Here is a 27,169-nt window from a genome sequence, read left to right as displayed (position 1 = left end):
GAGCCATCTGTGAGAAGAGCAGTGCCGACTACTATGCAGAAAATATGCAAGGAATCCGGGATCCCAGGTCTGTTTTAAATCTTTGTTTAACACTCAAGACCACCACAGATCCAGGACCCTGGGGAAGATCAGGCAAACCTGGTTGGGGGCGACCCCAGACTCCTGTGCAGGGTGGGGCAAAGCTGTGGAGCCACCCACCGGCCCTGCCCTCCGTGGTTTTTCTGACAGCTCTGAGTTTATGGGAAACCTAGCAGATCAGGGAGCCATGCCTTGCAGATAAGAGTTGTAAACACAACCCCAGAGAGGTGCTTGGGGTTGGAGAAGCCCATCCAGATGTTCAATTAAGTGGTGAAATTGTCAAGGCTTTCTTGTTTTCTCCCAAAGTCTAGCCCTTGTGATCCTGGGTCAGGTTTCCCTGAAGCAAAGCCTGAGACATTGTTTTGGGAGCCCCTGGTCTCATGAGTCTGTGCTCTTGGGAGAAACGTGTAAGGAAAAGAGGAAACGGGCTGAAGTCTAGCCTTGGCATGAGGCAGGGAACTCTGGAGCATAAAATACACCAAAGAGTTGTCCTCTGCTTGAGGTAAGGGGGCTGGCCTTTTGCACCCTGTACTAGCCGGTCATTGGCTGGCTGTGGGGTGTGGAAGGGGAGTGTAACTCTCCTTAAAGGAGACTCCCTTCAGCGGAGGACAGGAGAAGACTGCACATGTGAGCCATTAGCTGCCTGCGTTCACATCAGCGGGGGATGGGGTAGCAGTCATGAAGGGAGCGGGGCAGGGCTAACAGTGCCCGCCACCCATATGCACACAACCTGTTGGCAACACTTCCTTTCTGGCTGTTTCTTTTGAATTCAAACGAACTTTCTTTCAAAACACAAGTGCCCTGGAGGGTGGCCAGTATGTCCTGCTGATCATGGATTTGAGGGGAGACACCAGGAGGGCAGTGGGTATCTCAGTGGGTGAGGCAGAGTGGAGGGGTTGGTGCGAAGGGGCAAGGCCAAGAGAGGAAGAGAAGATGAAGACGCAGGGCAGGAAGCTTCGTGACTGCCACCTTGACTGAGAAGTACCAATTAGCGTCATCTCCTGACAGTGGAGTGGGGTTAAGAGGTCAGTCTGGGGACTCGGTAAATCAGAGTACAGTGATAATTTCTAGAGAACTAGTCCCCTAGTGCTGTATTCCTCTCTCTGCTTTCTAAGGTGGAAACTTGCTGGCCTAATAAACTTGTATGACAGGAGTGGCCCAAACTCTGGGTACTCAGGGGAATGATTTCAGGGTATGTTGTGCTTGTTACATCTCTCAAATGACCCAGTGAGGTAGTCCCTACTCTATTCAGCATCTTGCTGCCCTGGGCACACCTTCCACAGTGAACCCAGCTCCCATTTCTGCAGATCCATCCGTGGCACAGAGTGGGCGTTGGTTAGTGAAGAGCATCTTGGAGCCTGTACTGACATTCTTGGATTCCAGTATCCTGATCAAAGCCGACATGCAGGACAAATCAGTATGAAAATGCTGTTCTTGGTCACTTGTGGTTCAAGGTGGTCAGCCAAACATAAATATTTATGTCCGTGCTTTCTGGGACCCCATTTGAAATGAGTAAATCAGAACAGGAAGGTAAATACTGTAGGGGGGGGGAAGGGGCATCAGCCAGTGAGGAAGTCTGGTAATTTTCTGGAGTGAGTAGAGAAGATGGAAGAGTGTTGGTGGGTGAAACTTGCACAGTATATAGAGAGGTTGAGTGCTTCTCTGCCCCTGGATGCAGAGAGGCTGCAGCCGTGGCTGGAGCAGCAGTCACACGGGGTGCAAAAGTGAGAAATGGGCTGGGAGGGGGTGTTAAGTGATGGTTGTTATGTAGAAGAGTTGACTTCCCCCCACCCCTGACCCGCACACCCCTACATGCTTCAGGCGTGCAGAATAGCAAGCAACCAGGCATTGTCTTCTCCAAAGAACTGAATAAACTGCTTGGGAGATAGAGTGGGTAGAACAGTTCCCGAGGGGAGAGCCTTACTTCTGGCATTTCTCCAAATGCAAGAGCCAGCTTCCGCTCCCACCATCCCCCAAACACTCCCGCAGATTTTCCAATTAGCCCTCTATCTTAGTCTTAAATATGAATGAACAACCAAGGAAACCTGAGATTGGGGCGAGGGGCGGGGGTTGGAAATGTGGTCATGAAAAAAAAATAAGTAAACCTACAGAATAACTGACTTAGAAGGAAGTAAACTATTCAGGGAATAGAAGAGATGATAAAAATTTAAACACCAACTTAAACTCTATGTAATAAACACAAGGAAATTAAAGAATATAGCCTGTCCTTTATAAAAGTGGAATTTTATTTCTTTTTAAAGGGAAGAACCAGAGAACAAAGAAAGGGTTTTTGAAAATTAATAATATGGTTGCAGAGCCAAAAATTTAGTAGGAGAATTAGAAGATACTGGTAAGAAATCTCCCAGTAAGTAGAAAAGAGACCTAAAGGATCAATCTCCAAGGTCCTATATCCAAATAATAGGACTATCAGGAAAAGTGAACAGAGAAAATGAAGAAGAAATTAGAAGAGAGATAATGGAATAAAATGTCCCCAAATTAAAGAGTTTTGTTTTTGTGTGTGTGTGTTTTTTTTAAGGAGAGCACAGCTCTCAGTGGCCATGCAAGGATCGAACCGACAAACCTTGGTATTATTAGCACCATGCTCTAACCAACTGAGCTAACCAGCCACCCCAAGAGATTTATTTTTTTAATTTAAAGGGCCCACCAACTTATAAACCCAAAATATCCTAGATACATCATTTTGAAATGTCACTGCTCCTGAGACTTCAGGAGAATTCTAAATGCTTCCAGAACTGGAAGAATAGGATGGTGATATTGGGGAATATATGGCATCTTACAACAGAATTAGGGTCCTACTATGTAGTCCATTAAACCCCTTTTTAGCAAGATTGGAAGCTAGCTAGTATGTAGTGAAATAAGGGCTTCAAAGCTCAGAAAGAAAGTGATTTTGAAACTAGAATTTTATACTTAGCCTAACAGTCAAGTATGAAGTCGAAAAAATTTTTCAGACAAGGCAAGGACCTAGAAATTTTACTTCCCTAGTGATCCCTCCAAGGAAATTACCTGAGATAATGCTCCAACAAAACAAGGGTGACAGCTAGAAGGAGTAAGATGTGGGATGCAAGAAACTGTGGAACTAACTCCCAAAATTCTTAACAACAAGAAATCCCTGAATGACATCTGTGCAGCAAGTCTAAAAAATAGTTGATCTATTTAGAACAGAGGATCAATGAACTTCAAGAAGAATGAAGCCAGCAATAGACAGACAAGAAAGTAGCAAATATTCAGGATATGGTGTAGATGGACTATATTTCTTCTGTAGATAAGAATTAAAAAAAACAAAGACAATCAAAAATCCCAGAAAAATAGAAATATGATCAATATGTTATAGTTCAAATATAAAACAAATTAAAATGTGGGATTTTAAGCAAGAAGAAGAGTGTAAGGAAGAGAAGGACCTTGAGACTAGAACTATTTTGCCTTAAGTAAAAGTTGAGTCTTCTGGGAGTTTAACTTTGAACCTGTAGAGGAGGATGTGTAATCCTGACACTCTGGTTCTACTGTGAACAATAACCAGGCAGCCATAATTACATTAGCACTATTGGTTTTCAGTATTTATAATGAAGCTCAAATCAGGGTTACGATTATCGTATAAGGTGTCAACGTCATTAAACTTGAGTGTGTAGAGGTACAAATGGAACTGCAGAAGCTCTCTCAGTATCTTAATTTTTTAAACGGGTAAGCCAAGAGATACTGTAAAACTTGATGAAACAAGAAATAGCTATAGGTTACTTAAAACTGCAGAGGTCACCACGAGAGCAGTGCCTCTGTAAGTTTGGTTGCTGGATCGGTGGCTTCAGCCTCCCTTGGGATCTTGTGAGAAATGAAAATTCTCGGGCCTCACTTCAGAATCACCGAATCAGACTTTGATGGGGTGGGTCCCAGCAATCTGCTCTAACAAACGGACCTGGTGATTCTGACGCAGCTCACACTGGAGAATCACTGCAGTAGAGGAGCTAAGAATAATGATTTTGCCTGTTAAAATTAGGAACAGAGGGAGGCATTATGTGAGATACATTCTTGTCTATAGTGGCAGGAATGCAGTAAGATAATGTCTAAATCTGATAAATCAAGAAGTGGTAGTGTAGGCATGTTTTCTAGAGATTTAGAAATAATCATCAAAGGAAATATAAATAGACATGGGTAATAGCGGTCACCCCTGGAGAGCAGGACTCAGTGAAGGGAGTGGCAAGTGAAGTGGTCATTACTTTTTAAAACCATCTGATTATTGAGTTGAAATTAAAATGATAGAGAAAAGATCTTGTCCTTGGATTGGTAAAATTATCCAGGAGCCTGAGAAAAATTCTGGGAGAGTGATCCTTGCTTATTCTCCTTTTCCTGATATTAAAAAAAAAAAAAAAAAAAAAAAAAAAAAAAAGATAATTAAATTATCTTCCTCCATGTGTCTTCCAGATGTTGGCTCAGTTTGAGGGGAAGAAAGATTCTGAGAGCTAGGCTTACTCCAGGAAGCAGAGCTGATTTTTAACCTGCGTGTATGTGCAAATGACAGCTCCACAAAGAGCATCTAACCTCTTTCACAGGAAGGAATGAACTCATTGGAGCTCTTTAAGTCATGTTGCCAGAAAACATTAGGATTTAAATGTCTTAGTCTCTTCAACTAAAAGGTACATTTGTACGCAGGGTTAGGTAATGGAGTGGATGTAATCGGCTGTCTTGTAGAGTCAGGGTCTGCCCCGTTGATGGTCTAGTTCAAGGGGAATAGCTGACCATCCCCCCACTACACTGTATTCCCTGACTTTCTAATTCTTTCATGACACCTATCAGTTTGTTATTGTTTCGTCTAATTGCTTTTCTGTCTCCCTCACTAGAATGGAAGCCTAGTGAGGGCAGGGATCTATTTTTTCTTACTTGATGTTGATCCCCAGTGCCTAGCACAATGCCTGCCCCATGGTGGATGCCCAGTAAATCTATCTCAGTTGAAGGAACCTCCTGAAAGAATACAATGCTACGTCATCCCACAAAAGTTGAACATCATATCAGAATTTCTTCACTGGCAGATTCAGCAAAGCTGTTTAATGAAAAGAAATGTGCTTTATGAGCTCTCTGGGAATTCTTCCCAGGCAGGAGAATATGGCACAGAGTTTAGGGGGACTTTCCTAGACCCCAGTACACTTGTGCAAGTCTGAATCTCCTTTTTGAAAAACAAAATGGAGGAAATATGGCTGGTGAAAGAAAGACATTGGCTATGTTGAGAGTACTCACTTTGTTGTCTTTCAAGTGAAAAGTGAGCTATTTTACTCGACTATTAATTTTAAACTATGTTGAAGCCATACACCATGGGCGTCCATTGTGCTGGAAATTGTCACCCTCTGTTCCTCCCCCGCCCAGACCCCTCATTGCCTGCTGGGGTGTGGGCATCTAGCCCCATGCCTGTGAAAACCCACTGTTCAGCCTGGACATGAGGTAATACTTTCCCAGCTAAAGTGCCCAGCCAGCTTAAAATGCCATTATTTACAGCTCTAAGGTTTATTTTTATTATCACTGGTAAAGTCTGGATGGAAAGCTGAGGAGTTTGGAGGGTGGAAGAGGAGAGAACGGAGTAACTCCAGACAGCAGAACCAGACAGGTTTCAGAGACCATCCAATCTGGGGGTGGTGCAGATTCTACACCTGGGTTCAGGGGAGGAGGAGGAGGGGTGTTAGAGGAAGAAGTTTCCACCCCCTATCCCGATTTCAACCAGATTACCTTTTACAGCCATCAGCTTCTGGGTAATCTTCGAGAAAGGGCACCACAGTGAAGCACCTGTGAAGACCATCTAGTTTGAAGTACATGTGAGGGAAACAGTAGTTCAACCTTCTCGCTGACCACAGAAGTCTGGCTATGTCTCTGTCTCAGGCTTCCCCTCCAAGGTTAACCCCAAAAGCAGAGGAGAGAGGACTCCCACCTCTCCAAGGCTGGGCTATACCCTGTAGTGACCTGTTGAATTTGCCAATTTCTTCTTTAGTGTTATGTTTAATCTTAGCAATTTATGGAGAACGTATGTTCTGGTCCCCCAAAACTCTTTTTAGAGGAAAATAGTGGCTCCCCCCAAATCTTCAAGCCCATTGGGTTTTCTTCTGCATTGTCCTGCCTTATTTAAAACCTTGCCTGCAAGCAGTGTGTGTGTGTGTGTGTGTGTGTGTGTGTGTGTAAATGAACAAGGGCCTGTGCCCAGTGGACAGTCTCTGGCTGGGGAAGAAACATTAGCCCCTCCCTTGCTATCTTCTGAGACAGTTGAATCAAAGGCAAGGCACTGCTGCTTGAAGTTATACCTGGGGCCCCATTTAGGTGATGTTCTTGCAGATACTAGGTGGGGAGAAGTCTCCCTGGCGTCCTCCCCAGGTTTAGGGCCATCTTTCTCGCTCCTCATTGTCTGGCTGCATCTGGCTCAGCAGCTTTTAGAAACACAGATAACACATTTTTCTTTTTCTCTGGCAGCACCAGCCCATTTATTTGAACTTGTTGGTTCTGTGCTCTGCCTCTTGTGACTACTTAACAGCAACTTTTTAAACATAAATGAAATATAGAACACAAAAGATTCCAGGGTGAAAATTTCCAGGGTTGGAGTCAGAAGTTCCCTCAAGAGAGTTTATGGCTGATTTTTCAAGTTGGAGGTTGTAAAGGGAGAGGAAATGTGTGGCCTGTAGAAGGCCACCCAGTCCCAGGCAGTCCTGCAAGGGGCACTGGGTGCGTCCAGAGGCCAGTGTGCTTCCAGGTGGGCCCAGGGCTCGCTGAGCAGCTCAGCCTCCCACTCAGTTCTCCCTGGGGTTGAAGTGAATCACGAGAGTGATGCCTTTAGACCGAGGGGACTATTCTACCAACCACAGAGCCATGGAGTAAACCAAAGGATGCCCAAAGATGGAAGAACTCATTATTTCCGGTTTTTCCATAGGGGCATGAATCAAAATTGGTAGTGTTAGTGTTTAGAGGGAGACCAACAAGACTGTTTTTTTTTTCTCTCTCTCTCATGATTTCGAAATCTGAAAGGACAATTTGTACAGACCCTGAGATAGAGGAAATGTCTCAGCTTTCAGTTTCACAAAGTATTTGTGTTTTATTTATTCTTATAGACATGATATTCTTTCGAAACCAATTGTGTCTGTGTCATCTGATTTTAAATACCAGGCAATGAGACTTTTCCTTTCTTCATCTGGGTACAGGGCTGAATAGAGCAAAAATTCCTGTGACTACCCTGAGCTCTTAGAATGTGCCACCTTAAGGACAATGTTGGATTCTGGGAGAAGAGCCCATTGAAACAAAATTGGGAGGGAGAAACCTCTTACCCTCAGATCATGGCAATTACACCCCAAAAAAATGTTAACACTCTGCTAGGCACTGGGGGTGCAGACATGAATTACACATATCTGGGCCCCTGGGAACTTACGTGTGACTGTGGGAGGAACAACAGTTCAGAAATGTTCCTCCTGTTGTCCAGGCAGAGACTCTCTGCAAAGTCAAATGGACCGTCAGGAAATGTCTCACTCATTGTAGCTTAAAAATAGCCTCCATGTTTGGTTCCTTTGGGGTGGGATTCAAAGAGCATTTATTCCCACCAATCAATTGTCCTATTTTCTCAGGCCTCAGTATGGGACTTGGTTTCCATAGCAACCCTATAAACAGTGTCTGACCTGTGTCAATGATTATATGTATTTTAAAGCTAATATCACCGAGTCCAAGAAACTGACCCTCCTCTGAACATGAATAGGCTAAGAATCCTACTTCCTATTAGGTCAGAAGGGAAGATTTTTTTCAGTGCAGATTTGGGTCTGACAGATGAGGACCTCAGCACCTGTATGACTTCCTCTCTGAAGTCAGCCTTGGCCAAGGCAGCCATTGAGGTGCCAATCCGGAATCACACATCCCCTAGGCTGCCCTGGCCTTGGATCACAGCACCGTGAGAAACGCACAGCCAGCACCAGCCTCTGTGCTCTGGCTCACAATGAAATGCAACTTGGGCAGGATTCACTGTATTTTTTTCTTTTTTTTTTCTGGTCTGAAGGGAATCAGGAAACTGATAACCAAATATTCTAGAATAGGAGTCGGCAAACTCCAGCCTGCAGGCCAAATCCAGCCTGCTGCCTGTTTTTGTAAATAAAGTTTTTTGAGACACAGCCACGCCCTTTCTTGACATGTTGTCTATGGCTGCTTTCCCTCTACATCAGCAGATTGAGTCAGTGCAACAGAGATGGTATGGCCCACAAAGTCAAAAACATTTACTATCTGGCCCTTTCCAGAAAAAGTCTGCTAACCCTGTTCCAAAAGAAGTAGAATAAGTATTTGGGGGGAAAGCCGGAAAAAGGATTTTAAAAAGAAAACTGTATTCTCCAGGGAAACCTGAGGTGAAGACCTGGGTGAGGAAGGAACCAGCATGGAAATATAGTCCGTGAGGCTAAGGAGGCCGCTGGGTGTCCAGTCGCAACTCTCTGAAGTCTGAGGCAGGACAGTGTTGTCTCCCAGGAAAAAGGATTTAGCCTCCTATAACCACAGAGGAATAAGAAATGATGGCATCTTAGATCTGTTTCTATTTTCCAGAAAGGCTTCTTCTAGATAAAAATAATTGATGAGGGCTTTGCCAACCAGCAGGTGGAGGCTGGAGGGAGGTAGGAGAGACTGCTTCCAACCTGAGCTAGGATTTGTCTCAGGCAGTCGCGCTTGTGTTTGCCCAGAGGAGCTGTTCAGAGGCTCAGGTGGGAGCTGTTGGGGTTGTTGTGAGAGGAATATCAGGAGTTTGGCCCACTGGCTTCACAGAGAACCTGTATTCTTGGTACTTTGTATAAGAGTAGTTTTTACTTGCTCCTGGAAACGCTGTGTTGTCAGTTAGCATTCTGAGGCTTTAGTCTGCCCACCCTTCTGCGCCAGGAGTTGCTTTTCAGTTCCTTAGGAAAGAAAATGGTCATCTGCCCAGAGAGACAAATCCAGGTCCAGAGCACAGGGACTGAGTGTCAACTTCAGCCTCCCAGTCATGACACTCTCGATTCCCTGGTGGCGTGATGTTTTACCTATCAGACAACTGCATTCCTGGCCTGGGGAGGGTCTTGCCTAAGCCAGGGCTTTGCCAGGCTTGGAACGTACAGTCCTTTTTTTGTTTGTACCATTGCCCAAGTAAGGGAAAGCCATTAAGTTGCGAGTATTCCAACAATGTATTGCTGCATAACAAACCCCCCAAACTTGGTGGCTGAAAATAACAACAGTCATTTAATCTGTTCATAAATTTGAAATTGGCGGAGCTTCATCAAGAGAGCTCGTCTCTGCTCCACTAGTGTCAGCTGGGCAGCTCAGTGGGGCTGGAGGACTCATTTCCATGATGGCTCGCTCATGTGGCTGCAGGTTCTGCTGGCTGTCAGCATTTCTCCACCTGAACCTCTCCATGGGAAGCCTGGGCTTCCTTGGAGCCTTGTGGCTCCGTTCCAAGAGCAAAGGCCCCAGGAGGATTTGGAGGAACTTCTCTTACTTTTTATGAGCTAGCTTCAGAAGTCACTTCTACTATAGCCACAAATCCACCCAGATTTGGAGGTGGAGTGGGGTGGTGGCGAGCATGGACTCTACCTCTCTATGGGAGGAGTGTCACAGTCACATTGTAAAGAATGAGAGACATTGTGCATTGATGTTTGAAAAGTGCAGTTGTCTACACAGAGGTAAATTCGTGTTGACTCTGCCTCCATGGTCATCTTACTTCACCGTCACTTAGGGAAGCCTCACACTATTCACGTGTGTGTACCGTAGTTGTCACTCATGTTTGCTGGTATGCACAGTGACGCCCAGCGCTAAAACAAAAACAGTGCACTAGCTGTGAGCTCTCACCCCCGGCTCAGTGCCAATTTGGATGAACAAGACAATCGCTGAGGCTGTTATTTTCATTTTATAACTGTGGACATTGAATCCTAGGCTAATTTCTAAGCTGGTGCTTTATCTTCTCAGTATAGTTTGTGCTTCATTGTAGCTGGTCAGTGTAAGCACTCACATAACACGTGTGTGTACGTGAGTATACATATATGTGTGTATGTACACATAAACCCGTGTGTGTGTGTGCACGTGCATGCGTGTGCATACATCAATATATATGGCAGACTCAGTGCTTGCCTTTGTTGGATGGACATTCAGCGGCACTGGAGGATATAATAGCTGGAGAAGCCAGTTTCAGGGACAGAAAATAGAGCGCAGAGCCCAAGGGAAACAGACCAAGGACAGCGAGCTTTTACAAAGCAATCGGTTCCTTATCAGGAGGCTCTGCACTCGCATATAGCTCAGAGATAAGAGCTTTGGTTGGGGCTACAGCTTTGGTGTTACTGAGCAGCATTTTAGCGTTGGCCCAATGGAGGCATCTATCATTGGCTTCCCATTTCAGTGGTCACCCCAGCCATCAGAGCCCTGTGAGTTCTTCCAGGGTTGACTGAGCAGCTTCTAGATGGCCAGGCTCTGAGGTAAATAGGACCAATACAGCCTCCATCCTTATGGAGCATCATCGTAGCAGGGGAAACAAACAGGAATGTGTAATGATAAAATTCATTAGTTACAACCTAGAGGAGGACTAGAGGGGAAAAGCACATGGAAGTACAAGAGGGGCCCGAGCTTGTCAGGTCATGGTTTTAATTTGCTCGTTGAAGGAAGAGACGATACGTAAGTGCACTAGGTAGAGGAATTTGGGATTAACTTGTGGGGAGGCCCTGAGGTGGGATGTTATAAGGCCAGTGCGAGGGGTGGTTGGCACCAGAGAGCCAGAGTAACCGAGGTGATGAGGGCAGGGACCAGATCTTGCCAGATTGTACGCCACAGATGGATTTAGGTCACATCCTCATCCTCAGTTCTCATCTGCTTCCCACCCCACCCCAAAAGTGGGGAAGTCAGACTGTCTCTCTTGCTTGTGAAATGGGAAAAACACATGTAAGGAGGAGCCTGTCACCGGAAATCAAGCTGAGTTTTGTGGTGCCTGAAGCTTCTATGATTTGGGAGGCAAGATGATCTTGAAGAAAAAAAAAAGTAAAGTTATGAATACAAAGTTAGGTGCAAGGCCTCAGTAGGGGCAAGTCAGTAGGGACCTTCAGCTTAAGTTTCATTAGCTTGGTGGTAAAGCCACTACTGGTGTTTTTACCTCATTCCTAACCTCAAAAAGCCTCCTCCTCTCGCCTGAGAGATTCACATGGTCCTCACATCCACATCCTCCTGTTTTCTCCTTGGCAAATACAACACAAGTGTCTTACATTGAAATCTCCTGGAAATTTGGCGCTCCCCCCCACCACCAGTGGTGTCCAAAAGAACACGGGAATTTCCTCTTTTTGCCCAAGACTTCCATGAGTTTTTTTCCCCCACATTCAAGGCAAGGGAATGTTGGCTGGGACACTTTATTCTTTTGGAAATGTGACACAGGAATATGAATTTCCATAGGAAAAATTACTCCGTCTGGTCAGGTCTAGACTGTCCGTTGGCCGGCACGTTTGCTGGAGTCCACATTGGCAGGGTGAAAAGCTGTCTGTGCGGGCGGAACAAATCACCTGGAACTGCGTTTGGGGGCGGAGGTGGGGCTTACAAACATGAGCAGGGACGAGGAAGAAGTTGAATAGTGAATGATACAACTCAAAAATGGCAACAGCTCTTCTCTCTTAAATCCCAACGAAACCATCAAAGCCATCTTATAATAGTGAGTGAGTCTCTAATAATCTGGAGCTCGGGAGTCTGCTGTCCGTAGATTGGAGACATCAAAGAAGTTGAGACCAGGCTGAGGGGGTCATGGCAAGCCGGCCATGTACTATAACGAGAAGAAAACTGGAACTCCTTCCAAAACACTGCTTCTGATTCCCCAGCCAATCTCCGCAGATAGGCCCCGCTCAGGCACACTCCACAGGCCCTCTGGAAAGATCTCGGCTTTGGCACACCGAGCTTTAGGTCCCAGTACTGGGTGAGGCTTTGGCTGTCAAGACCCAATCTTGGTTACAAAAAGGACGCTGTGTCGCTGCTGGCTGCCCTACCAGATCACAGGAAAGGACTCCCTCGGCCCTGTCCTGGTGGCCTCAGCCTAATAGTCTAATTGCCTTTGATTTTTGCCTTTGGAACTAAAAATTATAATATGATCTTATTGCTCGGGCAGACCCATCTCAGTTATAGATTTGCTGCCTCCCCAGGCCAGCGAACAGAGGGAAATGACCAGACTATAATCTTAGAATTCTTTACTTAACTGGATTATTATTCACTCCATCTGAGGCCATTAAAGATATTCTCAGACAAAGGTGGAAAGGACACCTACCATGTACCCTTCTTGAAAAAAACTATTTGAAGTAGCACCTGAGCAGACTGAGAAATGAACCCGGTAAGGAATGCACTCTGCAGGCACGACCACCGTTGATTTAGATTTCCCTGAAGCCTGAGAAGGACCCCTCCCCATGCTGGGGAGCTGGCTTCTTGGGAGGAGAGGGCTTCAGGGGCTTGTGGGAAGAATTCCCTCTCACGTGGAAGAAAGGAGTTGGCTGTTAATTTACTCATTTGCCATTGAATCCTATTCTGACCTTCTTGTCCTTTCTCCCTCACAGACTGTTTTCGAAAGGAATTGCCGTTCCGAGGACTGTGCCGCTGACCTTCAGCTTCAAGGTCAACTGCTGCTGTCCAGGTGAGTCAATGCTCCTTTCAGAGGACACTGTTCTGGAAAGCTCCAGGCCCAAAGCCTGAATATAGAGATTTCCCCACCGCAAAGGTAAGAGAGTTGGTGGGTTACAATGATATTTTGTGGTTTAAAAAATATATATATATATTATACATTAATTTTACCAACAGTTATTATTGGGGGGGGCAGTTTAGTTTTTGTTTTGTTTACAATCCCACATATCCTACAACTTAGCCTATCTTTCTAATTTCTGTGAGTATTTGTGTTTGTGTGTGTGGGGGGGGAGTATTTTATGTTTACTCACTGTATGAAGTTGAACCCTATGAAGTTGCCAATATTTAACTGTTTGTGACAATTTATATGATTGAACTGATCGTTATATAAAGGTTCTTTTTCTTTGTTTCCACACTTAACAAGAGTGTCTGCTTTCACAGCAAGTGGTGGTTCTGTGGTAGGAGGGGTGGAGGAGGGGGAAGGCCGTCCTGGTCCAAGTGAGCAGACAGTCTCTATTGTGTCAGGGTTTCCTCCCACAGTCTGTGAATCTCCCAGGTGAAAGGGGAACTGCACAGAGGCCTCCTGTTTCCTCTTTGCCAACCTTTCATTTCAGACTTCTTTTACGATGAAGGTGCTGGCCCTGAATCATTGAGCCGCATTTCAGAGAATGCTTTCCTTTCAAGACAATTCCTTCTGAAAGACCGTTTTAGCCTGGAGGCCAGGAAGCCCCTCCATATGATTTATTACCATTTCTCAAAAACAGTCTTCCGTTTTGATAGTTATTCCCTAACAGGCCATAATCTGTCCCTTATTTGTAACCGTGGAAGTCAAGTTTGGGTGGAATGAAAGAAATAGCCCCTCATGAACCAGTGACCCCACTTGGACACTCTTCCTTCTGATGATAAATTATTATTCATCAAAGGAAAGTAATACTCAGATTCTTTTACTCTTCTGTTTTGCGTTTATTGGAGGAAAGGTGATATAATACACACACAGACAACACACAGACGCGCGCGCACACACACACACACACACACACACACACACTCTCTCCTCCAAACCACTTAAATATTAACTAGCATTACTTTTACTTGAAGAGTAGTAGATTAAAGTAGCCCACGTTTTGCCAAGCTTAGACAATTACTTCAAACTGATGAAATGGATATTGGAATTTTTTAACATTAGTAGGAAGGACCTCCTGGGATTATAAAAGAAAGCAACTCTAAAGAAAGTTCGTAAATGATCAGGTAATTACTTTTGGTTTCAAATAGGTCTTCCAAAAAGTGTTTTAGGGAAAAAGTAACGTGATACAAAAATCTATGGATTTGTTTTCTCTTGAGGCAGACTGTAAATGTTGGAAATTTATATTGGATTATAGCTAGTTTCATGTGGCAGGTAAATGTTCACTTGCCCCAGGGTTAAATATTAGGTTAGGGAAGTGCTGATGTTCTTGCTGCCCAGTAATGGAGGGTCAAATGCATCTCTATTGAATTGTTCTTGTCACCTATTAAAATGTAAAACCCAAGGCTCCTGATCAGTCAGACACCTTGTGCCTAAAGCTGCCTCCACTGACCCAATCTGGCCTCTCAAGTGTGTTGGTCAGAACCAGATCTGCTCTGGTAGCCCAGTAATCGATCATCTGAGAATAGCTGGTGTGGTGGCCTGGGCCCAGAACCCCACATGTATCAACTAGCTATAGCCAAAAAAAAACCAAAAAAAAAAAAAAAAAACCCACAAACAAACCAAAAAAAAAAAAAAATGCTGTATAACAAACCACCTCAAAATTCAGTGGTTTAACACAGCAATCATTCATTCCCGTGGTCTGCAGGTCAGCTGAGAGCTGACTGGTCCAGGCTAGATTCAGCTGGATCCTGGCTGACTTGCTCATGCATCTGGGGGTTGGTTGATAGCCAGACTTGGGTGACCCTATTGAGCTCTGCTTTGTGTGTCTGTCATTGTCTTGCTGGAACCAGTGCTCTCCTGGGCATATCCTTCCCCTGGCATGGCAATGGTACAAGAGGACAAGGAGAAACATGCAGTAAGTCTTGAGGCCTGGGCTCAGAACTGGTGCACTCTTACTTCAGCTTTGTTCTATTGGTCACAAGACGTCCCATGGCCAAACCATCTACCCCAAAGTCAAGGGACAGGAAAATATTCTCTGACCCATTAGTGAGAGGAACTGAAAAGGCACACAGCCAATGACACAAGTATGGGAGGGGTAGAAAAATTGGGACCAACCATGCTATCTATTCTACCACATAAAGAACAAGGTAGCTCTCTCTTTCCTGATACCTGATTGTTTTCAGGGCTATTTCAGCCTTTCTTGCAATTCCGTCTTCCTAGAACTCAGACATGAGACCTAGAGACGAGGTGAGGAGATTTTCTCAGTCTCAGAGGCAGTGTCCTTGGACCAAAGCTTTGAACCTCTCCTTTGGATGAGTTATTTCCAAGGAGGCCCCTTGGTCTCTCAAAACAGCCTTTTGTCTGGATCACCCATTAAACCTTCATATGCTCTTGGGCCCATAGCTGTCCCCAAAGGAGCCACCAGAGAAATGTTACTTGATAATTGGATAAGTAGATGTATAAAACCAAACCTGTGGTTTTCATGATATTGGATTCCCCAGACCTTCGACTAGAGCCAGGCACAGAGTAGAGGAAGGCACCATCAGTAAATTACTAGTGGAAACCAAGGTCTGTGTTTGGTTGGCAAAGAATGTGTACAATGTGGGTGGGGGGGGGCGCAACTGGGTGATGGTGGCAACACCTGCTCAGTGCTTTAAAGAGGTGATGCGTCATTACAGGGCCATGGAGCAGCTTCCAAGAAGAGGAATTAAGGGGTAAGAGGAGGATCCAGGCATTCTGGGCAGAGGGAAAAAGTGAGTAGAGCAGTGGAGGTGTAGAGAGCAGGATTCCCTTGAAGATCTGCAGGATCTGGGGTGAAGGAGGTGGTCAGAAGAACATAGAGATGAGAGAGAGAGAGAGAGAGAGAGAGAGAGAGAGAGAGAGAGAGAGAGAGAGAGAGAGAGAATGAGAGAATGGTACGGGTCATTTGGTCTTCTGTTCCATTCAGTGAAAGTCTGTTTCAGCTGGAGTTGTGAGTCAGCTACTCTCTCCATCCATCTCTGTTCCTACACCGTGGCTCAGGGCCATGAGCAGATACCCTTTGTCTTACTGCAGGAGCACCCTTGGCAGGGCTGGACTCAGGAGAGATGTTCTGTTGACCTCCCCCATCGTGCCTCCCCAGAGTTTTCAGGAGGGCCATTTGGATGCAGTTTTTGCCTTTGTGCTGTCTTTAGAACCTAGCTGTCATTGTAGCTGTAAATCACTGTACTGAAAAGTTGAAGCAAAAGGGTAACAGAGGAAGATCCCTCCAGGGGCTGGGTAGACTGCAGTACAATGTGTTGCGGCTGGAAGCAGCCAAGTTCCCACCAGACTGAGGAGCCTGTCTTGAGAAGACAGAAGGAAAGACATCTGGGAGTGATTGGGTCACCCAGAGTAGCCAGGGATCACGCCAGGGAACGCGCTCTGTGATAGGACTCATGGATGTTTTCATTTTTCTCTCCAGAGAGCATGGATTCTGGCAGGCCTATTGTCTCTTAAAACAGTCAACTCTTCAATTAAAAGTCCACAGTCATTAATGGTCTTGAGCCTAGTTCCAAAACACGCCATTTCCAAAAATATCTAGGAACAGGGATGAAGCTGTTTCAATGGTTTCTATTAAACAGGACTGCAAATTCCATTTGTAAAATGATGCAACTATGTTTTGTTTTGTCTGCCTGAATGCTCACAGTACCTAAGAATACATCACATGTGATTAGGATAAAGAAAAAGAAATATAGACTATGGCAGTTGAGCGAAAAAAAATTTTGGGTTTGATGCATCCCGTAGGAGAGCAGTGGAACATTTCAGTGCCTTCTGGCTAGCCAACTCCAATAATGGAAGAACTCTTTAAGTGAGGTGAAAAGACACAGTAGAATATTTATGAAGTTAGAAGAACCATCTAGTGGCCCATATAATGGTCCTATGGTTATAGCCTTACTAATGCTATTATCGTGGTCGGGGTGGGGAGTGGGTGGTCAAGTGATTTTCCCAAAATCCTTGGCTGGGAGGCGGTAGCTCCATCCATGAAAAGACCAGCCTTCGAGAGGAGGATCCCTGCCCCCAGAGAGATATTTAGAGTATGAAACAAATTATTCTCCTTCTCAAAAGTGGCAAAGCAGCCAGAATCATTAAATGCACAACATAGGGCAGAAGTAAAGTTGTCTTGTTTTAGGAAGGGGCAGAGACCCTGTTCATTGAGCATCTTCATGCACTAGGTACCTGTGGGGTCCTTAGTATACAGAAACGCCCTGTCGTGTCTTACCAGCTGTCCAACCTTGGGCAAGCTTCTTAACACCTCTGTGCCTCTGTTTCCTCATCTGTAAAATAGGAGAAATAAGAGCAACGTCTTATCAAGTTATTTTTGAGTATTTAATGAGTTAAAACATATTTAAGTTTAAGTGCTTCCAGAAGTGCTTGGTATATGGTGAGCCCTCAGTAGATGAGAACTAGCATTGTCATTTCATTTAATCCTCTCAACGACACTGAGAAGTAAATAATTACACTCATTTTAGTGGGGAGGATACAGAGGCTCAGGGAGATCAGATTACTTGCTCAAGGCCTTGTGGTCAGTGAGGGGAAATCAAAGCTGGAAATGTCCAGATGCTACATCCTGCTGTCTTCCTGTACATGGGCCTCAGTTGCTGTTAGGATCTAATATCAGCTGTGTCTGGGCCAGAAGTACCAAGGCTGGGAACCTTGAGGGAAAAGTCCTCCTATGTGTGAAAAGCCCCAGTGTAGAAAGGAGGTGGATGGGTTAAAAAAAATCCATTATCAAAGATGGCTTCCACCCCACCCCACCCCCACGTGTGCTCCCCCATGTGCAGTCTGGCCTGTGAGGTCCTGCTCAACAGCTTTTCTCTCTGGAGATGCTAGCTGCCTGTCCTGCTGGGTCAATGGCAGTCCCTGAGTTGAGTCATTACATTCTTAGTCCACATAGGTTGGATTTTTCTCTCCTTGGAGGGTCCTAGATTTGACTGTGAGCTCATGGGGCTAGCGTATCAAGAGTTTCCTGAAATGTAACATCATTATCATTATCATTATCATTATTATTATGGAAGGTGAATGGGAGCTGATCAGATGCCTGGAAAACTTTTGCCCTTGACAGAATATTAGCCGTGTGATTTATTTTTTTTTTCCTTCACTTTCTGCCCCAGATCTGGAAAAAAAAATGCAAAGGAAGTTTATTGTTGGTTTTTATAGTTGCTGTTTCTGGAATCTCTGAAAATGGGAATTTTTTTTTTCTGTGGTATATTCTTGAAAGAAAGGTAAAATGCTCCAATGACTAGAACTCTGAATGTGAGACGAAGGACTGCTCATCCTTATCTCTCAGAATAAGTGTTTGCTCTGATAAGGGTTCCCTAATAGAAGGCAGCAGGTGTCTCTCTCACATTTTAGGAACACACGTGGGTGGCCTTCTTGGGGATTACCTAGGCAGAGGGTGTGACTTAGGCGTGTGGAAGGGGATCAGCAGCGTAAGGCAAGCAAAGAGAAGCTGCACACTGGAAGAGGTATTGAAAGGGGCAATACCCTTCCAGAGCACTTAGCTTCTACTCACCTGACAAGAAGTGACACCATGCTAATATATTCATTTTTCTGACCAATGCTGATAGAGTGCTTTCTATGGATGTACCCGACTTGGTGGAAACACATAGGGACAAACTGTTGTATCATGATGTTCTTGGTCTAGAAAGGGAAACATATGAAAACAGTAATTAGAATTCACTACAATCCTTATCATAATGGAAATCTGAAGGAATTCCCTGGAAGCGTAAGGGAAGAAGCACTCCACCCTGTCTGAGGTTGAGTTCTCCCAGACCATGAGGTAAGGATTTGAGTGTGAATAATGTACATAAGAAGTGCAGAGAACAAAGGTAGGGGAGTAAAGAAGTGTACAGGGAAGGCTGCCAGTAAGAGTGCACTGTAATGTTAGTGTATCAGCTACTTATTGCTGCATAACAAATCGCCCCCAAACTTCATGCCTCAGGACAACCGCCATTTATGTAGCTCCTGATTCTGTGGATCAGCTGTTTAGCCTGGACTCAGCTGTTCAGTTCTTCTGGGTCCCTGGGCTCCCTCCTGGGTCTGCAGCCAAACTTAGGTTGGTTAGGTGCCTCTGTTGGTGACAATTGGCTCGTTGTTGGCTGGGGTTCCTCCTTCCTCTACTGTCTTCCACGTGGTCTCTCATCCTCTAGCCCAGGCTTATGCTGATAGTGCAACAGGGGTCCAAACACTGGAACAGCAGTACACAAGTCCTTGTGATAGTTTCACAACTGGTGTATTGTCACTTTTACCACATTCTTGGGCCAAAGCAAAGTCACAGGGCCAATTGGATTCAAGGGATGGGGAAATAAACTCTTACTTCCTGATGGGAGGAGCTGCAATGTCATGTGACCACGAATGTGACTAGAGAGAGGCTATCAATGAGCCCATCAGACCCAGCTGCCACAGTGGATTACTGCAACTCCATCCTATAGGAAAACACTGGAATGGTGGAAAACACACACCTCAAGATTATTGCATCTGAGGGACGAAGGGACCAGTGTGTTTGTATACCAACTACTGAGGGAGGGATGTGTCCACAGCACATCCCAGGCAGAGGATAAGACCTCTGACCCCTCCATTATCCTGGGAGGGACCTGGGTGGAGCTCGGCCACACAGCTGTGTTTCTTTGGAGCCCTGGCTCCAGTTCAGCCCAGGGATGAGCACAGATGGTGACTGTGAAGCCGAGACATCCCCTCCATTGTCCTACAAAGTAACTCAGGCAGGATAGAAATAAGCCCAGCTCACAGGTTCTTCATGGTTGGTGGTTTTCATGTATGAGTATGTACTTGGAGCCATGGCATTTCTGGTGCAGAACAGGAAGCTGATAGAGAGATATTTGAGTCACTTCTCTGAGGTCATAAAGGAAGTTAAATAGTGGTGACAGGAAAATCACCTGCTGAAAGGTTCCCAAGTCCAAGTCCAGTGTTCTAGCCATTAGACCCATGGTCTCTGTCTTTAAATAGCTGTGGTAGTTTGGGGAACCTGGCCTGTCTCTCGTTCCCACTGTGACATGCTGCTATCTAGGTGGAAATGACTTTAGGAAATTCCTTTTTATCTCAGGGAGGATCTGCTTTGTAGTTTCCTACCATATTTCCCCGAAAATAAGACCTAGCCAGACCATCAGCTCTAATGTGTCTTTTGGAGCAAAAATTAATATAAGACCCAGTCTTATATTACAATATGTTATGTATAACATAACATAACATAACAATACCGGTTCTTATATAATATAATGTAATATAATATAATACTGGGTCTTATATTAATTGTTGCTCAAAAGACACATTACAGCTGATGCGTCTAGGTCTCATTTTTGGGGAAACATGGTAAATGGCCTACCAGCCTCAATGTGAGGCTGGGGGCAGTGGGCTGTCACCTGAAGAACTGACCATTTTCCTTTGTGGGCAGACTCAACGTGGAGGGGAGGTCACTTCATTTTTAGGGTCCTACCACACATGAGCAGAAGAAACCTATCCCAACAAATGTTGGACTTCAGGGGTAGCCCGCCTCCTGAGGACCAGACACTGATGGGGGTTTTCCATCTGGATAGTGAGAGGATGGGGAATCCACACAGGAGCATAGAAGGCAGACTAAGGAGTAACCATGGCAACCATAGAACGGGGCTGGGAACATGCTCATTAGCTGGCCTCCCTCCCGAGCGACCTGGGAAGTCTGGGTCTACCTCATGGGTGTACCTAATAAAATTTTATTTGGTAGTATTTTCCTTGGCTTCCAAATATAGCGAAACATTGGTGGTTTTATGTGTAAGCATCTCTCCAGCAGGGTCAAAACGATATGGCTATTATTTTCCTTCTCACTGGACATTCAGTCTAAGAAAAGGACCTATCAAGCGAATGTAGCAACTAGACCCCTCACTTCTCTCAAATCGAGAGCAGATGGGGAGCCACGTGCTGTTTCTTTGCTAAGATTTTTGCAGCTTATTCTGTGTGACTATGCTATTGGTCTCTCGCCACTAACACTGGACTCACCCACCCGGTAGCAGACTTAGTTACTGTAACAAGAGCCAAATTCCAAAGATGCACAATTGTTTGGTTTTCAGAAGTAAATCTTCTCCCACACAGATTTTTCCTGTTGTCTTGCACACACCCTCTCATTAGCATCTCTCCCAAGTTTGTTCTGAGCCACCTGATATAACCTCAGGCGAATTGGAAAGCGGCCCTGCTGCTCTCCACAGATGAAAAACCAAAGACAACTGTGGCTGAGGAGGGATGATCCTTTTGCTTTGTCCCCAGTGGTCACTGGCCCTCCCTGCAGAGCCAAAGGTGACAGACTTGGGTAGAACATGAACTGCCCATGAACCAGTTCGTTGCTATTACAGTGAGAGGGAAGGTACTGTGAAAGGACTTCTAGGTTTTAGGGGCCTTCTTTCCTGACTCCGTTCTGGGTGATCTTGACCCAAAAATGATGAGGCTGAGTGGATGCTATTGGGGTCACACCCTAATCCCTTTTACTGTGTAAGTGCCATGTTCCCAGCTGCCTTACGTGTTGGCTGCTAAGTGCTCCCTAGGAGGGAGCCTAGGAGGTTACACCCACCCTGGGGCAGCCCTCAGACAATGACTGACTGATTTGGGGTACAAAACGCCAGCCCCCTTACCTCAAGTGCAGGTGATTCCCTGCAGAGCCCTGGTGTGAATCAAGCCACGGCCAGACTCGACCCCAGCGCACAGCCTTGCACAGCTCCTCCTAAGTCCCGTCCTGCCTTCCTCACTCCCTGCTCCTCCAGGCGTCTCTTGAGGAAGCTCCTAAATCCTGTCACAGACTGCTTCCTGGGACCAACCTGAGGCACTGTAGAACTTACCTCACATTGTGTTTATTCATTCGTTTTTTAGATCTCCTGGCCGGACAGTCTCATTCCTCTTGAGGCCTCTGAATTTCAAAAGGAAACTAAATCCAATGTATTTATCAGATATGAGTGGAGAGAAACAGTTGCTGGTGGGCTTTTTATCTGCCCTCTTGGAATCGGAGGGGTTTTTGACTTTTGAAAAAACAGGGATTTGGAGGTCCCTTCAGATGTTGAGTGGGACTTTGAATCTTGTAGGATTGCTTCTGGTTGCTTCTTCCCTGGGACTTTGTTTAAAGAGGCTTATCCAGGCACAAAGGATAAAAGGAGAGGGACAGAGGGACACTCTTGTGAAAGATGGCTTTCAGCGCAAAATGGCCTCATGGTAGGGAACTGACAGCAGTTACAGTCCTTGGGGCCTCAGGGAACACACGGTAGATATTCAGGTAGAGTAATAGGCCTTCCTGAGCAGGAGCGCTGCGCTTGTGTGAGAATGTTTTCTGTGATAATGATACTTGAAAAAAAGGGGAATGCCATTGTTTCAGTCAACAGCTATGTTCATTAAGAAAAAAAAAAAAAGAAAGACAAATTTTAAAATTTCTCTCTCTCTCTCTTTCTGGTGTGGAAAAACACAATTTAAACTCCTAAGCCAAGAAAAAGAAGATTCTTATTTTTGCACCTCCCTGACCAACCTCCCCAGGTTTTTTGTTTGTTTTCTTTTTTGACTTTAAGTGTGTTTTTCCAGGACCCATCAGCTCCAAGTCAAGTAGTTTTCAATCTAGTTGTGGAGGGCCCACCTCACACTGGCCCATGCAGGGATCGAACCGGCAACCCTGGTGTTATGAGCACTGTACTCTAACCAACTGAGCTAACCAGCTGCCCCAACCTCCCCAGTTTTAAAGGTGGCTTATTGTTAGTCCCGGGACAGTAGAATTGAGGCGAATGAAGTCAAGCAGCAGTTACAAATATCCTCTTATACACCTTTCAGAAATGTCATTCTTACTTTTCCCCCCGGTATCTCAGGCTGAGCTGCCATCATCCCTCTTCCCTGCCCCCACATGGCCTCTCCTTCCCATATTACATCAGTCCTTCCCTCTCACCTTACCATAGGACAGAGGTTTCTAACCTGGGTCTGTATCCCCTTAGGGATCTGCGCATAGAATTCATGGGTCTGTGAACTTGGATAGGAAAACAATCGCATCTTTATTTTCACTGACTTCAAACTGAAATTTAGCATTTTATTCAATTATGAATGTAGACAACAAAGCACAGCAATATTAGCGGGACCTGTGACTGTCACAAATAGAAATCACTGACATTTTCATATCAAGTTGCAATGTTGCAGTTATTTCAAAATATCATTTACATTCACCCCTACTTCAAAGTGACTAGACCCACTGCCAAACCTTATTATTTAATGTTATTAAAAAGAACACACATTATTAACCCACACGTTTTAAAATATACTCATACTTGTCATTATATTTTATGTAATTGGTTTCTTTGTAATTTTGTTTTCCATTTTATGCATTTAAAAACATTATTTTGAGAAGGGGTCCATTCACTTGACTAGACTGCCAAGAGTATCTGGTGGTACAAAAAGAGGTTAAAACAACCTGTTCTAGAAGTTTTCCCTGATGATGGGATAAGATACATATTGGAAAAACAAATGTGTTGCTCTGATTACTGGCATAGATAAAATATTTTTATTATAACATCCAGAACTGGGACTGCATTATAAGGCTGTTGTCATATGTCCCTGACTCTGGTTCTCAGTGCCTACAACACACTGATGATGAAGGAAACATCCATTCCTTGTTCTTGGGTTATTGTTTATTAAAGACACAGGTAACTGTCCATCAGAGCTTTGATGAGCTCAAGAAAACTGCTGCTTCCGGCCCAAAGCAGAGAAACCGGGCACGGTGGTGAAGGTAGCAGCTGCTTTGTGGACAAATGGGCACATTCATGGTGATGTGAAGGGCTGCGTGTGGTGTGTGCATTCTCGTTTCTACCTCCAGAGATCCATGTGGAAGAGCTACTTTCCTCTTGTTCCTGTGGCTCCTCACCTCACAGCAGAAAAACGGTTCCAAATCCAGGGAAGCTTGTAATTGTGATATGATTGAGTGCCTGTGACCACGTGCGTCCCCCATTTGGTCCTTGAGCTAGAAGCAAGGGGACATGATGGCCATGACAGTGAAGTGGAGATCAGCTTCTTGCATGTTTTGAGTGTGTAGTGGCCGGGTTTAACGGGCAGCTTGTGTGTGACATAGGGTGGCACGGTGCCATTGCTGGGTTAAGTCATACATCACTGCACACCATCCCTGTCTGATGATGTCAGACCTCTGAGCAGCCCACAGATCTTGGGAATTCCTCTGCCCCCCAAAGTATTCTTTGTCTTCAGTCCAGCTGTTACAGTGAGTGAACCTCGCTGATTTGTTCCAGATGTCCTACGATTTAGTGATTCCGGAAACTACCCCTAAAGTAAAGGCCGATGAGGATTTGAATTCCTCTGCTAGGCTGGGAACCAGCAGTTCTTTTCACAGTTAAACAGATGGAGCAGGAGGAGGCAGCCTAAGCTGCTTGGAGGTTTAGGGAGGGTCCTCTGGCGTCTCATGTTTGCCTCATTAGAGAGAGGATGGCCTTTGAGGCAAATGTGACTTTATGGTATCACTGTATGAGCTATTCAATGAGCCAGACCTAGGGCCAAGTGAATGCTAGTGGAGCCAGTGAGGATATAGGCATATTATTTTTTTAAAGTCACACATATTTACGTTAATTATCTGAATGTTGCTAGGGAAACCACTATTTTGGCACAGATCACTGTATTAAATGCTTTTCTCTCTTTATGAGCATAAAAGCAGCCCAGGTGGGTACATATGAAGGAGGTCGAGGTATTTCTGGCTCCATCTAAGTGGTTTTCCAACCAGAAACTCAGTCCCAGGCATCATTTTCCTGACCCCCTGTAAACTTTAATCGACATGCCTTACAGAGGTGTCTCGTCATCTGTCTCTGGAGTTAATAACCATGTGGGTCTCTTTTTGCGTGATTACAAGAGATTTATAAAGTACAGCGAGATGCGAAGCACATCTCAAACTGGCTTAATAACCCACTGTTGGAAGAAGTTAAAACCTACATTCATCCATACATATAGTTCAATGAAAGTATCATCGGTTTATGCGGTATTTGAGGATATGAACAATCTGAATATTAAAGCCACTTAATGTTGTGGATTTAAAACAAAAGCAGAAATTAATTAATGTAGACGGTTGTTTAGATTTTTGTAAGTGTATTTAAAAGTAGACAATGTCCAGATAGGTACTGTTGGGGGATCTGGGACAAGTCACGTGAGCACATCAATCCAGGAGTTCCGCTGAAGCCTGGCCAGACGACAGGGGTATGTGTCCAAGGGCAGAGGAGCTGAAAGGAGGCAGACATAGGGTGGGACCCCTGAGAAGTAGGCTGGTCCCAGATGTGGCACTGAGTATTGAATAAAGTGAAATGTATTGTAGGGTGTGAGATTGGAGGATGCTGAGCAAGTCAGCAGGAGGGACTTCAGGTGGTTTAGAGCAGTGGCTCAGGGCTGAGGTTGCCTGAAGCCTTGGTTTATGTGTGGCCATAAGGATAACCACAGGACAAGACTAAAAGTTGGGCAGAAGTAACAACTCCCATCATTCTAGAGTACCTTAAAATATAAAATTAGATTTGATCTCAATATCTATTTAGAATTGCACCTTTTGGTACAATATCCTTTTTGAGTATTTCTTGGTGACATTTTTTTACCAAAAAAAAAAAGTTTCTATTAAAAAAAAATAGAAGTGAAACCTTTTCTGGTTTTTGGTTAGTAAAATAAATCCCTAAATATTTGCCACAATAGCTAGAATCTTACAAATCAGGGAACCTTTGTGATATTTGTTTATAGCAGTGAAAACTGGTATTTGGAGTCTAAATAATTTGATCTGTCAGTGAGAACTCCAGGAATCCAAAGTAATAGATAGTCACTAACTAAAATGAATCAGCAAGACAAAACAGTTTCCTATCCCTGTAGGAAAGAGAATTTCGGAGCTTATACTGGAACGTTCCATGAAAACTGACTCCTCTGGAGTCTCTTGATGTACTTCAAAGTTTCCATGTCCAGAGTTCTGTCACATGAGAATGACTGGGTTTTGGGGGAAGGATAGCTTCTCCAGCTTAATATACGCTGAGAGAAAGGGAATAGGAATCTGAAAACATGGTGCCAAATACTCGGTGTGTACAGAATTTGGTGAGGGCAGGCACCTTGACGTCTTACCTCAAAAGGCTGATATTGGCAGCTTTATTCTTTGGAGACATAGAAACATTGGGGTTTCGAGAATCGTTTTTATATTCTTTGGTCTAGATCACTAAGCTTCTCTAAAGAGGAGTTAGCTGTGTCATGGAGAGGTTTCCAGTCTGGCTCTTTGCAAAGACTTTTGTAACGATGCCAGGGGGCTTTGGAGCAGCTCTCTGAGACAGCAGCAGGCTTGACTGTAAGAGCTCTCAGCTGATAGAAGTGAATAGAGGTTGAGGAGTAAACACCATAACAACATTCGGGGGAAAAACGGTGAGAACACTATTGTGCCTTGGAGGTCACAGCAGCTGCCTTCCTAGGTTGGGAAGTTGAGGGAAGTCCCTGATAGATGCATGCTCTGCAGAGATGCGCTCAGAAATTTTCTATCTTTGCTGTCATCTCTCTCTTCTCGTATTGGACCCTAGTCCTTCTCTCTAAAGTGGATTGCACTGGGACAGCTCAGAAATATGTACCCTCGTATTCAGCAAGGGTACTATCCTGTGTGTCTGAAGGTGCACTGGTTTAGAGCAGGGACGATATTGAAAATATTGAATAACCTTCACAGCCTGGGCGTACCTGTCTGTAAGAGCAGTAGCCAGCATAAACAACCAGTACAGTGCTCCTAGTGTAACCCCCTGGCGATGAGCCCTGGGTGAGGGGTGTGTTTGGTCACTCACGTTGACATTTGGCAGGACTGTGAGGCCTGAGTGGGCTGGAACCATCAGTAGAAATGGAGACTGGGCACCTGAGTTGGATCTTTGTGACAGTTCCTGAAGAAGGAAAGTGAACAGGATGCAGCTCCCAAGGGGTGGTGGGATGGGTGTCTCCAGAGACTTGGGCCCCTTCCAAACATTCAGAGATAACAGGACTAACTGTTCTGAGCTGCCAGCGGCAGGCCTCACTGGCTGGATCATTCTTTCATTCATAAGGCTGCATCTCCCATTCCTAGGACGCTGCCGCAGGCACTGCCAGCACTGTTCACGTCCATTTTACCTTTGTGTGGGCCTGGCGCTCAACTCCAGTCACTGCATTTCTGCTTGCTCTGCCCACCAGGCCAGAGGTGCTGGGAAGAGATGCCCTCCCTCTCCCACAGCAGCCCTCAACCAATGACTGGAGTCAGCACATACTTTCCTCACCCCCGCAGATGGGATAACCCTAGGAGTTTCCCAGAATTCCCCAGCAAGATGAAGCTCTAGGTGCCCACAGGGGTCACTGACTTGATATCAGATCCTT

General features: G+C 45.0%; 1 protein-coding gene across 1 annotated transcript in view; it reads left to right on the top strand.

Moving 5' to 3' along the window:
- Positions 1-27,169, top strand: part of ITGA9 (integrin subunit alpha 9) — a 298,459-nt gene that overhangs the window by 155,208 nt on the left and 116,082 nt on the right. Inside the window, exon 17 of the mRNA XM_019727631.2 lies at positions 12,621-12,697. Within this exon, the coding sequence (XP_019583190.2) occupies positions 12,621-12,697 (77 nt within the window). The remainder of the gene's footprint in view (positions 1-12,620; positions 12,698-27,169) is intronic.

The sequence above is a fragment of the Rhinolophus sinicus genome, linkage group LG10 (assembly GCF_036562045.2).
Source record: "Rhinolophus sinicus isolate RSC01 linkage group LG10, ASM3656204v1, whole genome shotgun sequence".
In the NCBI taxonomy this organism is placed as follows: Eukaryota; Metazoa; Chordata; class Mammalia; order Chiroptera; family Rhinolophidae; genus Rhinolophus; species Rhinolophus sinicus.
The sequence above is the reverse complement of the archived record's forward strand: the minus strand, read 5'-3'. Positions and strand labels throughout refer to the sequence as shown.